At 50.6% G+C, this 17676-nt stretch overlaps 2 protein-coding genes across 6 annotated transcripts in view; one reads left to right on the plus strand and one right to left on the minus strand.

Moving 5' to 3' along the window:
• The window catches only part of Ctnnb1 (catenin beta 1), a 30948-nt gene extending 23715 nt beyond the window's left edge, over positions 1-7233 (plus strand). The window contains exons 8-16 of one of the 2 annotated variants that reach the window (XM_059268915.1): positions 1571-1674; positions 1752-2090; positions 2276-2434; positions 3608-3727; positions 4062-4212; positions 4301-4422; positions 5297-5357; positions 6009-6229; positions 6643-7233. In XM_059268915.1, the coding sequence (XP_059124898.1) occupies positions 1571-1674; positions 1752-2090; positions 2276-2434; positions 3608-3727; positions 4062-4212; positions 4301-4422; positions 5297-5357; positions 6009-6217 (1265 nt within the window). In that variant the 3' untranslated portion in view covers positions 6218-6229; positions 6643-7233. Of the gene's footprint in view, positions 1-1570; positions 1675-1751; positions 2091-2275; positions 2435-3607; positions 3728-4061; positions 4213-4300; positions 4423-5296; positions 5358-6008 lie in introns of both variants that reach the window. The other variant, XM_059268914.1, reaches the window with a different exon arrangement.
• A 3030-nt stretch (positions 7234-10263) lies between these two features.
• The window catches only part of Ulk4 (unc-51 like kinase 4), a 312713-nt gene continuing 305300 nt past the window's right edge, over positions 10264-17676 (minus strand). For all 4 annotated transcript variants that reach the window (XM_059268917.1, XM_059268919.1, XM_059268918.1 and 1 more), the window contains exons 36-37: positions 12199-12284; positions 10264-10432 (exon numbers count right to left, since the gene is read on the minus strand). In XM_059268917.1, the coding sequence (XP_059124900.1) occupies positions 10369-10432; positions 12199-12284 (150 nt within the window). In that variant the 3' untranslated portion in view covers positions 10264-10368. The remainder of the gene's footprint in view (positions 10433-12198; positions 12285-17676) is intronic.

Genomic DNA, 17676 nt, shown 5'->3' on the forward strand with positions numbered 1-17676 from the left:
AACATGCTGACTGACTGGAGCTACCGCTTGTCTGACTCCTGAGTCCCAGAGTGTCTTTACTTTTCAGTTTACATTTGTGCTTCAAGACTTGGTGGTCATCACATGACTTGATGACTGTAGAGGACTGCACCGCTTTCCTCTCTAGCGTACAGTTTGTGACTTCCAGCCATGGCCTCTTCTTGTATAGTATTAGAGGGACCAGCCTTAATATTATACATCCCAGGGGCTCAGGAGAGAGAACTACTAACGGCGAGGACTATTTTCAGGAAACAGAATCTCAGCACACCGAGCTCTATAGTCCACTTGCTTTAATTCCTCTGGCATAACATCCTTTATACCCAGCTTCAGTTCTGTTCTCATGTCTAGCTCCGTTCTTGCCTGATTTCTCTCTATATTTATCTACTGTCCCCTCTAGGTTCTATCTTAATTTCTTCATCTAGTTCTGTCCCTTCTAGGTTCTCATCTATCTAGTTCTTTCCCCTATCAGCTCCTCTTCCATCTCCTTTCTCATCTGGCTCTTCCTCATCTTGTTCTTCCCCATCTGGCTCTTCTTCATCTTCCATCTCGTTCCTCTAGTACTCTCTTTCAGCCCTTCAATCTAGTTCTTCCCCATCTCAGTTTGTTCCTCTCAAGTTCTTACCTATCTCTTTTACCTATCTTACCTATTCTCTTTTCTTTCTCCGTCCTGTGCCCTGGAAGTCCCGGTCTATAAAGGGAGGGTCCGAGCTAAATTGTGTAAAGCTATTTACTTAATGTCCACCTCACCTAGGTGGTGTCTCTTTGTGGAATTTACCTTAAATCAGGAGACTTGCCTGTGGGCTGCTATCATTGTTAGTCCTATGAAGTTGGGCGCCCCCCTGGGTGGTGTCTCCTTGTGGAATTTACCTTAAGTCAGGAGACTCACCTGTGTGTTGTTATCACTGTTAGTCCTCGGAAATTGGGCGACCACCTGGGTGGTGTCTCCTTTAGTCCTTGAAAGTGGCTAGGGGAGATATCTGATTCCAGAGAAAGCCTTTCCTGAGGCTGTTCTCCAAATGCCTGGAATGTGTTTGTCTAGAGAGTGATCAGTCCACATTGTTAGCCCTTCTTACGGAAAAATCAATTGGGAAAACTATGAAGGCACACATGATTTTCATAACAGAAGACATCTGATATATAACAAGCCAAGTAACACTAAAAACTCCTTGGGATTTGGCTTCCTCTGGAGGAATTCCCTGATTCCTCCAGGTAGTGACTTTGCCATAACCAGCTGAGTTCTTATAATATATTCCTGCGGCCTGCAGCAGCCTCTGAACTGCTGTGTCTCCAGCTCAGAACAGAGCCTGGTGCTGATGGTGATTCTGGAAGTGGTAGAATGAATGAAAAGAGTTGGTGGGAATGTTCCCTCCAGGTGACAGATAGAGACGGTGAAACTGTCCATAAAAGATGGAAGGAAACAGCAGCTGTGTGACATTCTAGAAAACAGAAGGAAATAAAGTCCTTAGGGAGGAGGGTTTACAGTCAGGGGACACTTTCTGTAAGGGCTGACAGCACGTCTAGCTAAGAGCCATTTCCTTGTCTAACTTTGTAGGTGGGATGCAGGCACTAGGACTTCATCTGACAGATCCGAGTCAGCGACTTGTTCAGAACTGTCTTTGGACTCTTAGAAATCTCTCAGATGCTGCAACTAAACAGGTACGTTCTGCAGACACTGCTGTCTTGATGCTGGGGTCTCCATGAACCCTGAACTCAGCGTGTTTTTATCTCCACAGGAGGGGATGGAAGGTCTCCTTGGGACTCTCGTGCAGCTTCTGGGTTCAGATGATATAAATGTGGTCACCTGTGCAGCCGGAATTCTTTCTAACCTCACTTGCAATAATTACAAGAACAAGATGATGGTGTGCCAAGTGGGTGGTATAGAGGCTCTTGTGCGTACTGTCCTTCGTGCTGGTGACAGGGAGGACATTACTGAGCCTGCCATCTGTGCTCTCCGTCATCTGACCAGCCGGCATCAAGAAGCTGAGATGGCCCAGAATGCCGTTCGCCTTCACTATGGACTACCTGTTGTGGTTAAACTCCTGCACCCACCGTCCCACTGGCCTCTGATAAAGGTAAACTGTCAGAGCAGGGTGGGAAGCATGGGAAGTGAGTGGACTGCTGGGCATAGGGTTTGTAACTTGGGATTGTCTGTTGGCACAGATGGCTAGGAGGAGGGTGGCGGGATTCCCAAGTGTTGGTGTACTCAATGCTGCCTGTGATTTGGTTGTGTTGTATACCAATTCTTCCCTCTGTGTAGGCGACTGTTGGATTGATTCGAAACCTTGCCCTTTGCCCAGCAAATCATGCACCTTTGCGGGAGCAGGGTGCTATTCCACGACTAGTTCAGCTGCTTGTTCGAGCCCATCAGGACACCCAGCGGCGCACCTCCATGGGTGGAACACAGCAGCAGTTTGTGGTAGGTAAACCTTTGGTCCTTGGCTATTTGGAGGTGTGTGAGAGTGAATGCATAATCTACATAAGCTGTCTCCACCCTCCCCACCCCTCCCACCCCTTTCTGAAGGGTTACTAATGACTGAAAAAAACTGGCCTATTTCTGGTTTCCAGAGAAGAGGGGTGTGACATAAGCTCTGGTGGTGTTTCCCTGGTCAGCCTTAAAACGGAAACATGGAGTATAATGTGCTGTTGTGGGATTAGGCCTTGAATGCATGTGCTCACGTAGGAATAGCCATATTTGAATCCAGCTCTGTCGCGTTCTTCCCCCACATGACAATACGGAGAGGAGGAACCCTGCCACATTGCTGCTGGTAGTTGTGTGGGTTTGATTTCTCCAGTGCCTGTCACTGGCCCTTCTCCATAGGATGGCTTCATAGTTAAGGTGCCACCGACAGCCTAAGAAGGAAATTTCTGTGTCTTCACAGAATCAAAGTAGCAGAGTCATAATGCTGTCCTAGATTAGAAAGTAAATAGTACTTAACACAGAGTCTCGGGAGATACAAGCAGTGGGCACTCTCCTGGCAGCTCTTTGGGATTTTAGCAGCAGGAATAAAGCTGAGTAAAGTTTTCACCAGACACATGTAAAAAAATAGAGGGACATGTGGGAAGAGCCATCAGAATGACCTGTGTTCACTTGCGGCTTACCCAGAGTGGGTGGTGCTCTTCTGTGCAGTGAGAAAGCTGAACACACACCATCCCTCAGTGTCTGTGGGTTTGTATCTGCAGAAACTCAAGTCTCTTACACAAAACTTTTCGGTATTTACATTGTACCTCTGTTTGCCCTCGGTCACACTAACCCTGTAGGGTGCATGAATGAAGAGAGAATGAGTCGCTGAGGATTAATGGACCGGGCAGGTTGCTCTGGACACAGTGTAGGCCTTTCTGCGGCTGCATTTGATCCATGGTTGATTGAACCTGCAGATACGGAAGCCATAGAGCACAGGAGGGCTGCTGGTTCTGTACAGGGAGAAGGCCTGCTACCAGGAGCCGTCATGATAGGAACCTTCCATCCCTTCCTGAGCACTGGACGAGCTGTGAGGACCTTTGGAGACAGTGTGAATAATAGCACCTGCTGCTTAGAGCTCAGGAACTAGAGGAAGAGAGTACCAGCTGTTAATTGCCTCTCTCCTTTCAGGAGGGTGTCCGCATGGAGGAGATAGTGGAAGGCTGTACCGGAGCTCTTCACATCCTCGCTCGGGATGTTCACAACCGGATTGTAATCCGAGGACTCAATACCATTCCACTGTTTGTGCAGGTTCGTTGACTTCAGATGGGGGCCTTCTAGACTTTAGGCCCCTAAAAATTGAGAGCATTACAGACCAGAAGTCCTTTCTTAGGAGCATTGGGCCTAGAGCCTCAGGAAGAGCCAGAGCATAGCCCTCCTCCCGCCCCCTGCCCCACCCCCAAAGAAAAGGTTCCTGGCTGAGAACAGTTCTGGGAGTCCTTTATTGCAGAGTAGCCTTCTTCTGTGAACACAGCTGAGTGGGTGCTGCTGACACTCCACATTGGGCGAGTTTGTACCACATTTGGGTCCATGCCTTGCTTTATTTTGGGTTTAATTGGGTCTTGTTCCTGTGTTTTCTCCGTAGTTGCTTTATTCCCCCATTGAAAACATCCAAAGAGTAGCTGCGGGGGTCCTCTGTGAACTTGCTCAGGACAAGGAGGCTGCAGAGGCCATTGAAGCTGAGGGAGCCACAGCTCCCCTGACAGAATTGCTCCACTCCAGGAATGAAGGCGTGGGTAAGTAGAGGAGCCACCCAGCTCTGTTAACTGCCATGTGCACTGGTGCTGGACCTGTCCTGAAGGCCACTCTGTCTTCATTTCCCAGCAACCTATGCAGCTGCTGTTTTATTCCGAATGTCTGAGGACAAGCCACAGGATTACAAGAAACGGCTTTCAGTTGAGCTGACCAGTTCCCTCTTCAGGACAGAGCCGATGGCTTGGAATGAGGTAAGCAATCAGTGCTTGTTCCTGGGCATTCATTTGTCTCTACAGTGCTTGTAAACAAGCCCTGTTCTCATAACTCATAGGAACATAGGTGAGAAGGGCCTATAGAAGTCTTCAAGGGTGGGAGGAAAGTAGTCTGCTGAGCAGGTGGTTGGGAGTCCGTTTAAACAGTCTGCTTTCCATGTACTTTCTCCTTGGTTTTGTTTTGTTTTGTTTTTTGAGACAGGGTTTCTCTGTGTAGCTTTGCACCTTTTCCTGGATCTCGCTCTGTAGACCAGGCTGGCCTCGAACTCACAAAGATCCACCTGCCTCTGCCTCCCGAGTGCTGGGATTAAAGACGTGCGCCACCACCGCCCGGCGGTTTTGTTTTTAATCATCCTCCATAGAGTTATTCTTTGAATCATGGTTTCTGGTAAACTCCCCTAGAAGTACATTTTAGACACTCCGTAGTTCCCAACTAGGGTACATACATAGTCTCAATAAGTGGTGCTTGCTGAATGCACTCTCAGGTTCCAAACAGTAATGTGAGAGCTGGGTGTTGAGTAGGCATTTGCAGGCATCTTAACATGTTCTGACCTGAGCCCTTGACTTTCCCCACCCACCCCGTCCGAAACCTCCCATTGGTACCTTTGTCTGGATAATGGCAGCTTTGCTGTGCTAGTCCAACCACTTCCCCCTGTCCACTGTGTCGGAGTAGTCTGCCTGCTGGGCGTTTATTGCTATAGCCCTGCCTCTGGAACAGCATTGTAGGTGTCCTTTTAGAATCAATTAGTGGACATTTTAATGCTATGTGCAGTTTGAGCTCTTTTGTCTTTTGATGTTACATTTATAAACACTCAAGTGTGGTTTTGAAAATTTATATTCTGTACCCATGCAGACTGCTGATCTTGGACTGGACATTGGTGCCCAGGGAGAAGCACTTGGATATCGCCAGGATGGTATGTTGTGAAGCTTTTATCCACAGGGCTGGTCCCCTCATCTGGGAGGGAGCCTGGGTTGGAGGAAGTGGTAGCTGCACTTGGGTGGTCCCTGAATTCCAGAGTTAGCAGCAGTGTCTTTAGTGGAGCACGTGGAGCTTGGCTGTGGCATGCTGCCAGCCCTTGCTGTCCCCTGGCTTTTCTTCTTTGGTTACACAGCCCATCATCATACCTTTGTCTTGGAGAAGGGAGGGTCTAGGAAGGGTGATTCATAGCTGGTCCATCAGAGCCTTCTGGAAAGTGATCCAGATTGAGCAGGGTAAGGTGCTGCTGCCATCACCCCGTCCCAGAGGCTTTATCCAAGGAACTCTGGAGTTCTCTGGCTTCTCACCTGAACTGTGATAGGCAGCTTGCCTGCCAGGTAGGCCTCCTCAGTCTCCTTAGACTGCCACGCTCAGGAAGTGAGGCTCAGTTAACAGCTGCCTCATGCTCTGTGAGGGTAAATATGTTGAAGGCAGACTGCTGTTGGTGTGTGGTAGTCTCTGGAGCTGCTGAGGCCTGGTGTTGTGTAATTGCTTGGAAGAGGAGACTAGAAAGCAGTGTTCTCGGCATCCTGACCACGGTTAACCTGTCTCTCCTTTGCCTGTCTTGTGGACACCCTGACTCTTCCAGATCCCAGCTACCGCTCTTTTCACTCTGGTGGATATGGCCAGGATGCCTTGGGGATGGACCCTATGATGGAGCATGAGATGGGTGGCCACCACCCTGGTGCTGACTATCCAGTTGATGGGCTGCCAGATCTGGGACATGCCCAGGACCTCATGGATGGGCTGCCCCCAGGTGACAGCAATCAGCTGGCCTGGTTTGATACTGACCTGTAAATCATCCTTTAGGTAAGCAGCTTATAAAGCCAGTGTGGGTGAAATCCTTTACTCTGCCTACAGAACTCCAGAAAGACTTGGTGGGGTGGGAATGGTTTTAGGCCTGTTTGTAAATCTGCCACAAAACAGATACATACCTTGGAAGGAGATGTTGATGTGTGAAAGTTTCTCACTTTGATGTTTTTGCCACGGCTTTTGCAGCGTTATACTCAGACGAGTAACATTTGCTGTTTTCAACATTAATAGCAGCCTTTCTCTCTATACAGCTGTGTTGTCTGACCTTGCATTGGGATTGGCCTGTAGAGTTGCTGAGAGGGCTCGAGGGGTGGGCTGGTATCTCAGAAAGTGCCTGACACGCTAACCAAGCTCAGTTTCCTATGGGAACAGTCGAAGTAAACTTTTTGTTCTGGTCCTTTTTGGTCGAGGAGTAACAATACAAATGGATTTGGGGAGTGACTCACGCAGTGAAGAATGCACAAGAATGGATCACAAGATGGCGTTATCAAACCCTAGCCTTGCTTGTTTTTTTTTTTTGTTGTTTTTTTTTTAATATCTGTAATGGTACTGACTTTGCTTGCTTTGAAGTAGCTTTTATTTTTTGCAGTAACTGTTAGTTTTAAGTCTGGTAGTGTTATGTTCTAGTGAACCTGCTACAGCAATTTGATTTCTAAGAACTGAGTAATGGTGTAGAACACTAATTCATAATCACGCTAATCGTAATCTGGAGACGTGTAACATTGTGTAGCCTTTTGTATAAATAGACAGATAGAAATGGTCCGATTAGTTTCCTTTTTAATATGCTTAAAATAAGCAGGTGGATCTATTTCATGTTTTTGAACAAAAACTTTATTGGGGATACGTGCGGTAGGGTAAATCAGTAAGAGGTGTTATTTGAGCCTTGTTTTGGACAGTTTACCAGTTGCCTTTTATCCCAAAGTTGTTGTAACCTGCTGTGATACAATGCTTCAAGAGAAAATGGTTATAAAAATGGTTCAGAATTAAACTTTTAATTCATTCGCTTGTGTCACTTTGATTTGTTTGTCACGAGATGGTTGGTGAGGGTAATGAAGGCACCCAGCTTGCCCTGAGGAAGTGGTGTCATCGGGGTGCCCAGGTTGTCGGGGTAGAGAAGGCCTGAGTCTGCACGGGAGCATCCCTTAGCAGCGCCACACCAAAACCCGGCACACCAGAGGAAGGAAGTGCGTGTGTCAGCCTTGAGAAGGACTGCCTGCACTCCTTCAGCTCACCCTCTTGCCCAGATACCTAAGTGTGCTGCCCGCGATAGTCTCTGTGTTACACTGAGCCGTAACTAAAGCTGGAAGGCAAATAAGCCCCTCCTTTGGACAGGGTCATCCCACTGAGCGTAACAAAGCAATGCCTGGATTTGCGAGTGTGGCTCACTTGGAGAGGGCAGTCCTGCCACTCCTTTGAACCAGTAATTATATTTAAATGCTAATGTTTATCTGAACATCATCAGAACCAGAATGGGCTGCCTTCCATGTAGCCTGCCAGATCTGTCCTGGTGGTGGGTCTGACAAGCAGGCTTTGTACGTTTCTTACACAGACCTGTTAAGACTCGTGTTTGGGTCCTCTACAAAGAGAGAATGTTTTGTGCCTGAGAGAGCTGTTTGGTTTCTTGGGTTTTAAGGTTGTGCCTGTTAGCCAGCATTCTAAGCCACAGGAGGTCCCTGTGAGGAAGTCCTCCTTCACAGAGATGCCAGTTGGGGTCTGTAGAGTCCATATGGGTTAAGGTAACAAGGTGGAAGGCAAGAACTGATACCAGAAAGTAGTGGCCTGGTCTCCATGTGTGCACTCAGAATGGCATGCGTGGTTTTTCAAAAGGAGAGGCACAAACAACTTAGGCTGGGAACAGCACCGTTTGTATCCAGAGAGATCTGCGTGAGCAGTGGAAACCCTACCTGCCCACCTGCCCTGTGTCTGTGTGGGGCAGGGCCCAGGGCCGGCAGAGCACTGAACAACAGCAACCCCAGCAGCTAAGCAAGCCGTCAAGTGACCATTCTCCAGTAGGAGAGAGTCCAGCATGGAGCTGGGTCTTGATAGAAAAGCAAGGACAAGGCATTCAGGGCTGGTGGCCTTGGGGTATATGGGGTCTCGAACATGCCCACCTGCAGAAACAAATGACAGTAGGAACTGGGGAGTGTGGCCCTCGGGAGGCACCTGAGCTAGTCCTGTCTGCACCCATGGCGGGTTAGCAGGGAGATTGATTTGCACACTGCATGTTTCAGTGCCTGGGGAAGGTGGTAAAGGGCATCTTGTGAGCTGTCCAGTGGGGAGACTCAAACCCTACACTCACTCGTTCAGCAGCCATAGCCACCAGAGCAGCTCCTTTCTGGACTAGAGTATAGGAAATGTTAGCCCAGTATCCTGTGAGTTCATGCAGGAAACAAAGACGGACGCCTATAGGCCGGCCACCACGGCTATCTAGGTATCCTCCAGGCTGGCTGTGGCCATCTTTACCCACTGGCGTTTCCTGAGGGACAGTACAACCAGCACCTACTCTCTGGCTGTGTGTTAAGGCTTGAGCTGGGGGCTGTTGGTAGAGGGGGAGAAGGTTAGGCCTAGACAGCCACCTCCCTGTGACTGATGTGTGCCTAGTGGCTGCTGAAGTTAGGGTATGAGACTCCCTGGGAGGTGCAGGCAGAAACCTAGGTCTAGACCGCTTGCCACCACCAGAATCCCAGTGCTCACGGGAAAGGCCAACTATGTCTGCTCTCTTGAAGGGGAGCTCAAAGGAGCAGTTGTATGTATTTGCCCTCTCCCCCAACCAGCACGCTTATGGTCTCCAACATTAATTTGTAAGTGTGTGTGTGTGGTGGCGGAGGGGCAAGCCCTGGCAGGCCTAGCCTCTAGCAAGACAGCAGCCCTGCTTCACACCACCAGGCCCCTTGCCTGTAAGCCAGCCACTCAACAGAATGTTCTGGAATGTTAAAGCCTTCCTGTTTGAGATTGCTCTGTGTTCTGCTGAAAAGGGCAGAGGAGGAGGAATAGCCCATCGCTTTGAAGCAGTTCCCTGCAGGATTCCAGAGCTCAAGCACCAAACAAAGGGATGGGGAGAGATGACCTGGCCTACTCTCTTAGAACGCCCAGCCACTTGAGTCCATAATGGAGCCAGGCCAGGACCGCTTGGCCCACAGCCTGGTGACACACCACCTCTGGCTGTATGAAGTCCTTGGTGCTTCCGTGTCTGTCACCCCAGCCAAGGCCTGCTTGGGATGCTCAGGACAATGGAGTCAACCCTGAATCCAGCCATGCCATGGATCCTTGTAGGCAAGAGGAGGGTCTGGCTGAGGAAGCTGAGGCCTTTGCAGGTGGCTGTGGAGACTAAAGGTAATTGGCATGGCTGCCTTTGATGTGGTCGGGCACGGCTGGTGTTTTCATTACGAAGCTAGATGGAGCTGGCAGGCTACCCAGATCATGTCACAGCAGGGCTGCTGGCCACTGACTGTAGGACCCCGGGCTAGCTGCTGTTGGGGATGGTCCCTCTGTGCACACCTTCCCCAGAGAAGCAGCCTGGAGCAGCAAATGGGACAGAAACCTGGTCCAAAGCTGTTCCAGAGGCCTCAGCCAGCTCATCTGCTTGGATCTGCCCAAGCCTCACCCTACCTTCCGGTGCTGACTCAGGCCCACCCCACACAGCAACCCCTCCTCCCTTAGCGTCCACCAGACTTGACTCTTAGCACTCGGCAGAAATGGTAAAGTCTGAGGGTGGGAGGTGGGGATAGCAAATCTGCCTTGACACTGCTGTCCCCTCTAGCTGGGTGGACTCCCGTGTTCCGCACTCCGGCTTGCACACTGAACTGGTGCATGTGTCTCACCCAGGCCTCCCTAGAATTCTTGGGATCATGTCCCAAGAATTCTAGGAAAGGAAAAGAAGTGGCCGTAGAACACCAGAGGGTGGTGAGGCTTAGAGAAGTCTGCTCAGGAGCTGCTGCAGAGGTCTGGCTCACCTGAGGGAAGGCTCGCTTGGCCTCTGCATAGGGAAGACGAGGGCAGTCACCCAGTCAGAGAGGACTTGAGGCATCAAGTTCTGGCCCAACGATTTTATTAGCTCCTCTTGAGGCTGGTGGGAAGGAGGAATGTGTGGGATCTGACCTCACAGTGCAACTGACGGGAGCCACTGGTGGCCCTGTCTAGTGCCCAACAGCTTGGAGGAGCTCTAGGGCCAAGGAAGCCACGGCGCTGTCAACAGGCGAGCTGTGGAAGAGCAAAGAGGTCATGTTTAACAGGCACATATGGGTCAAAGGCCCCTTTAACAGGGCGGGCCTCTTGAGCTCATCTACCTGAAAGGCCAGCTGGTTCTCAGAAAAGCCAATATCGAGAGCCTCAGTGCCACAGTCCCAGCTGATCCAGTGCCTCAGCTGTGCCTCCTCCTCAGGCCCTGGGCACCACCTGCCAGCCTGGACAGACACAGCCAGCCTGCCTCCCAAGCCCCAAGCCTCTCCACACCCGCTCTGCAGTGCTCGCTCTTGGCCACTGTGGGCCTTGTCCACCAGGAACTGTGGGATACTGCTTAGGAATAGCAAGTGGACAATTAGGAGGTTAAAAGAGAAACCGCTGGGGTTGAGACCCGTGTAAACCAGGCTGTGAGCAAAGAAAAGCGTGACACTCGGACAGCGCCTTGGAGAGAGATGAGGCTGTGGGTGGCTCTCAAAGGCAAGGAAACAGAGCTGTTAGCAAGTAAACGGGTGGGTGGGGTGCCGCATGAAAGCTGCAGGCCAGTGGGACAGTGCCCTGAATTCCTGCTCTGTGCATCAAAGGCCCTGAGGGGGGTGGAATGTCTTTGAACTTGGCCTGCTTCTGGCAGAGTCCAGGCCAGTCCTGTGGGGCCATGCTGCCCACCAAAGCCCCAGAGGGGCTGGCATGGATGGAAGGCCAGCCTCCCAGGAGGGATAGATCTACACAAAGCAGTGCCACCCACCCACTTATCCAGCCCTTGCAGGTGGGGACATCTCAACTAACCCAGACAGACATGGCCACACTGCCTGCATCCGGGTGTGGGCGAAGAGGGCACAAGCCTTGAACACTAAGCCTCCTTTGGACTCATTTGATCCAAATTGAAGTCCAGCACAAAAATAAGCTACCTTTAGTCTCTTGGGCAAACAGCCTCAGCAGGTGTGGAGGCCCACATGGCTGGCAGGAAAGAGGAAGGACCTCCTGGTTTACTGGTCTGGCCACCCTGAGCACTGAGTGGTGTTCCTGGGCTGTACCTCACACAATGGGTCCCAGCAGATGAGGAGGGCCCTACCATCCAGGCCAGCTTCTCTAACCTTTCAGGACTGGAGTGTGAGCTGCTGTATGGCATCACCCTTGCAGGGCCTCAGCCAGTTTCCTTCAAGTGGATCCCAAATCCCAGACACACTATTTCTGAAACAAACCACGGGAAATGCCAGATACCATTGAAGGTTGGTCTTCCCTTAGGAGGTGGTTCGTCCCCAGGGTAGGGAATGCAGGGACCAGAGCTATCTCCCTGGGCTCTGGTCACTGTGCCTTATCCTGGCCAGGCTGCAGCACTGAACTGATGGGTGGAACTGTAAACCATAGCCCTGCTTTCTAAATTGGGTTCCTGTCACTCTTGGCTATCAGTCCAGCAAGTGCCATCCTGTTGGGATACCATGTCTGTCTTCAGTGTATGTGACATACTCCTTGGCTGATAGGCCAACCCTTAGTCAGTGGGCCTCACTCCCCAGATGTTCTCAACAAACTGCCCAGTGAGGCCTAGGAGGCAGGGCAGCCCCACACTGCCACTGCTGGGGGTAGCTCCCCCTAAAGATGGGCTGAGGAAGGCAGCCTGGTGCTTGGTCAGGGCCAAGACTCCTGCTGACTACCATGCTCTCCCGCCAGCAGGCCTGTGTTCTTACGGTGGGGAAGCTGGTGGCCCTGGATAACAGGAGGACATGGGGGACAAAAACGGTTGAGAGTGTTTGCCGACCTGAGCAGTCACTTAACTCCGCATCGCATACCTGTGAGCTGGAGCCAGGTGCTCCAGGGCCCGCAGGAGGCTGCCAGTGTTCTTGAGGCTTTCCAGGTGCTTCTCATTGGAGGTGAGCTGTGAGAGGAGGAGAAGACAGCAGTCAGCTGCTCCCTCCCTGACTGTCCCTGCTGGATGAGTCACACATGCCCCATAGTCAGCGTGCAAGGTCAGCATACTGCCTGTGTTCTAGGTAACGTCATCGGGTTAGTGAACTCAAGACGGCCTTGCTCCCGTCTCCATGGAGCTGACGCTGGCTGGCCTCAGGTCAGCCCCACTGCTCAAGAATTCATAGCGACTAAGGCAGGATTAGCATCCCTCATTCTCGGGAAGAAATCGAATGAACAGGTCACGGGGGCAGTTAGGTCTGAACATGGGTGTGCCAGAAACAAGCTGTCAGTTAAAGACCTGAGACTTACAGGGACCGCACATAAAGACGGCTGTCTGAAAATGGCAGCTGTGGCCCCCCAGTGCTGGAGTAAGCACAGACTTACAGGCTGCATCAGATATATCTAGGGCCATTCCCTCCTCTCCCCAGCCCCTCAAAGGGGCATGCAGACATGGTGCACACAGGGATGCATGCAGAGGCGGTACTTCTGGGAGATCACCCCATAAACTGCAGCGAGATGACTTCTTAGGAGGCAAATGGGAACTTAACTACAGGGACAATTAAGTGGCCAAGGGAATGGACCACGGTAACATCCATAGTTGCTCCATGAGCACAGGCATAAAGAAAGCTGAAGGTGGACTGGATCCGACCCAGACACGAGAAGTCACCTTGGTCAGAGGAATTGCTTTCTGCTGTGTGCAGCCATCACTGAAGAGATCCATGCACTGAGGACAAGAGCCTGGGTGCTCCAATCTAAATGTGACATCTTTATCGGTGCCCACCTTCATCTCCAAACACACACTGAAGGTTCAGGGAAGAGGAGGGCTGGGAATTGCTGTCATCTGGACATAGGGCCTCTTGTGCTGGGGGGGGGGGAGAGTTTGGGGGTCTCTCAGGGCTCCATCTCTTAATGAGCTGTTGGCAGGTGACAGATGCTGGGGGAGGGAGAATCATTCTTTGTGTCCCCACTGGTCGGTTTCCCATGACCCAGTGGATGATCTTGCACATGGGCAGCACTAACTGGACCTAATGGGTTTTTTAAAAGGACAGAGTTGGGCAAGGGGGCATGTTGGGGGTGTGGGAGAAGCTGGAGGAAGTGGGAGAAATACCACAATTTTTAAAGCAAGCTAAAAGAACTCATGGAAAACTGAGATTCGAGGCACTCCTGAACTTTAATAGCAGTTGCTGTCTTATAAGGATGAGTACATTAAATGTTACAGCTATGGAAAGTTCCAGAGCTGCTGGGTGAGATAGAGAACCAACATGCCACCCATTCTGTCTCCCTGAGCATAGTTGCCAAGCCCAAGCAGGATGTGTGGCCAGCCCTCAAGTGGGCTGTCTAGTCAAGAACAGCAGGCCAGTATGGGAAGAAGGCCATACATGCCCGAGCTGTGGGGCACCTGCTTTTGCTGGGCATGGCCACTTTGAACTCCACAAGCCTCATCTCCAGAAGTCCACAGAGAAGTGGACAGAGAGCTCCAGGAGATTCTCATCCAGGGACATGGGAAGGAGAGATTGCTCAAGCTCCCAGGGTGTACGGGTTCCAGTCCTTAGCTTCCTTTCTGGTGTGTCCTAAGCGGCAGGTGATCCTGTGGCCCCTCAGTGGCTGTAAGAGCAGCTGGTAACTGGAGTCTGCACTCGAAACCTTCCTCTGCTCTAACAACACTGGCTTCTGATGTGACACTGTTGTGGACATAGGCAGCTTCACAGCAGACAGAAAGTGAAAGACCCTGGGGTGATATAATCTATCTGGGAGGGGCCCGGGAATGCAAGCCCACAGCACCGTGGACAAATGCCTGGGCTCCCTTTACCCCACCTGACTGTGCAGACATGGGATGATCCGACACAGCATACCAGACGCTTCCACACCTTACATCCTAGCCTGAGCGCAGGGGCAGGAACACAAGATACAGTCACACAGCACTTGGAATTCTTTTGGCCCAGGTCTAAAGCAGGAGTCTCAACGTGGGGTTGAATCTACAGAGCAATTTCTGCTGCCAAAACAAAAACAGTATTGCCAGTGGGTTTCCAACCAGACAGAACTGCATAACATGACATTTTAAATGACCAGGATGCAATTTGAAATTAGCATGCAAGCATCTAGGAAAATCTAAACTTGCTTTGGAGTAAATAATCATGGCTGGGCATGGTGGATACACCTTTTATGCCAGCACTTGGAAGGCAGAAGCAGGCAAAACTCAGGCCAGCCTGGGCTGTGTAGCAAGTTCCAGGGCTAGCCAGAGCTCTATGGCGAGACACTGTCTCAAACAAGACACAGTGGTGAAACACAGGGTTACAGTGACACAAGCCTTCAACTCATCTGACTAAATCTGAACTGGCAACCACTTAACACTCTAGAAACAGGTAAGATGTAAGAAGGAGCCAAATGGTAGCAGAGAACGGGTTCCCACCACCACCCACCCACCCACCCACACACACACACACACACACACACACACACACACACACACACACACACACATTTTTTAGCACTAAAGGAAAGAGCCAACCAACACGCCCGCACAGGACTGGCTCAGGAGTAAAATGGGATGTCAGTGACGACGTGAGCAGAGAACCATCAGTTCTTCAAACAGAAAAGAGATGTTCATGTGAGCAGTCTTGGAGATGGAGCAGTAAAGAGTCTGTGCTGCTGGAGCTGCAGAACAGGAGGATGGAGAAAGAATGTGTGAAAACAGCTGCAGATGTTCCAGCTGTGGCAAAAACAGAGGTGATGCCCACCTCGACAGTCCCGCACTTCACACCCAGGTATCCCATAACCCAGCCAGGCATGTGACACAGGCCTGTAGCACACCACTTATGAGGTACAGAGTTCAAGGTTAGCCTAGGCTACCTGAGGCCCTTTCTCAAAACAAGCAGGTTTGTGTTCATGGGTGCTGGTGCCTGCGGAGATGGCCCTTGGTCTCCTGGAACTGGCATTTCAGGTGGCTGTTGAGCCGTCCACCATAGGTGCTGTGAACTGGACGCCAGCCCTCTGGAAGAGTGTGGAGAGCTCTTAACTGCTCAGCCATCTCTCCAACCTCCTGTGAAAGTATTTTATGATCCCGGTGCTACCACTGAAGCTGGCAGAGACACGGGAAAGGGCAGAAGACCTTCAGAGACACGACGTGACACACATTTGAGGAGACTGAAGAAAGCCGGACAGGAGAACAGCACCGCGAGTCAACAAATCAAGTAAAAAGGACCCCACAGAGTAGACAACTTAGACACAGCAAGAGAGTTTCTAAATGAGGTTTAAAATGGCCCATCAACATACCACACCGCCAGTCTCCAAACTGTTTAACCAAATTATGATGGGAATCCCGGGAAGAATTTCTTCAGATAGAGATAACTGGAAAGGAACCTTGGGGGAACAGAATAGTTTGAAGAGCCATGCTGCCCAGTTTAAGATCCCCTCAGGGGCTGGAGTGACCTTGCAATACTGTAAGGAGGGGGTGGGTGAAGAAGTCAAGGACACTTAGGTGTGAGTTGTGGCTCCTTGGTCCCCTGGAATGGAGCTGAGCCTGAGGACAAACCTTTTGGAGAAGAGAAGGTTTGTTCTCTTTTGACTGTCTGCTTTCTCTTATATTTTTGGTTGTGAGCCTAGCCTTTAACGGCTGAGCCATCTCTCCAGCCCGACTGTCTGCTTTCTTAATACTTCAGTTTCACCAAAACCCAAACTGGGTCTCTTCACAGTCACTCATTTTTGGAGCTGGGTCTGTTCTGTGCAAACAGACCTGGAAAAACATACTGCCCTTCTGGATGGGGAGGTGAGACTTGTTCACTGGGAGGCTGACAAAGACTTTGGGAAGAGCCCTTCAGAGGGAGCTGGTGGAGATGCCTGGTAGTGAACACTCGGCCTGAAGTCGCCAAGTCTCACATACCCAGAGACATTCAGTATTCACAACGTCACATGGCAGGAGCCCATTTCTCAGGTTTATTTTCATCTTGATCCATCAGCCAGGTCCAGCATGCCAGTCAGGACTTCGTGTTGGTAAGGTGACTGGTAGCATTTGGTACCATCACACCAAAACAGAAACAGAAATTCCAATGAATACACGAAGCTCACCCATTCATTAGAGTTGGGGAATTTGAGCTCAATATTAGACCAGTTTTATCCAGTTTCATTTCTGTGGCTGTGATAAAACTGACAAAAAGCAGTTCTGGGGAGAAGCAGGGATATTTCAGCTTACCATTCAAGGCTGCGGTCCATCACTGTGTGAAGGCAAAGCAGGAACTTCAAACATCAAGTCATATCACATCCACGGTCAAGAGCAGAAAAAAAAGACGCATGCTTGCTTGCTTGCCAGCTAGTGCCTAGCTCAAGGTACCTGCTCCTAAACAGTGGAGAATGCCCTGCTTAGGAAATGGTGCTGCCACAGTGGGCGGGGTTTTTCCATATCAGCTGACTTCATTAAGACAATTCCCACAGACAGGCTCACAGGTCAAGCAAATGTAGACAGTCCCTCACTGAGACTCTCCGAGGTGACTCTAGGTGGTGTCAAGTTGACAACTAAAATTAACCAAGAGTTCAGAAGTAATTCTGGGGCTATGGTTTAGTGTGTGTGTACACATGCATATAAATATATGTTTATGTGTATGTACATACCCACATATACATAGGTATACATACACAGTCTATATAAACACATAAGACCTAGAAACGTGCTTTGGGTAATACCCAGCCTGACTCCTCAGCCTTCCACTATGGCTCACTGAGCCAGCATCCATCAAACCAGTATGCACAAACCACTTGAAATAACCCAATGTTGGTGAGAGACATCGCTGTCCTATAGAGTGGCCCTCAGGTTCCAGTCTCACAACTGCCAGCTAGTGTCTGTACAGACTACCCTTCAGGAGATTCTGCTTCTCTGATCTAGACTCCAGCTTCCCACCACAGCAGCCCAGCATGAGAAGCCATCCTAGGCATCCAGTAATGGCAGGACCTTGAAGATGGCCAGCCTTTTCAGCATGCAGCCAAGGCTGTGAGAGTGGAGGGTGGGTTTGCCGGTCAGAGACAGATCCAAGCCTGCATATCACAACGGACTACGCTGCCCATCTTCACAGGCCTCAGGAATCTGTGTCCATAAACATGATTCCTTCCTGAAGCCCCCATGAAGGTTGAGAGCAAACTGCTCCCACCCAGCCCTGTGTGTGTGCGTGCACGCGCACACACACACACACACATACACACACACGCACGCGCGCACACCTGCTGTAACAGTCTCGTGTGGACAGGCCCTGGCCCTAGTGTTTGTTTATGATTGCTAATATCTTTGGGGATCTTGTGTGACAAAAACAAAGCCAAGGTACTTGAGCCTCTCTGACAGGCCCGGGCAGCGCTGACAGGCAGGACGCACCGGG

This window comes from Peromyscus eremicus, chromosome 7 (assembly GCF_949786415.1).
Source record: "Peromyscus eremicus chromosome 7, PerEre_H2_v1, whole genome shotgun sequence".
Taxonomy (NCBI): Eukaryota; Metazoa; Chordata; class Mammalia; order Rodentia; family Cricetidae; genus Peromyscus; species Peromyscus eremicus.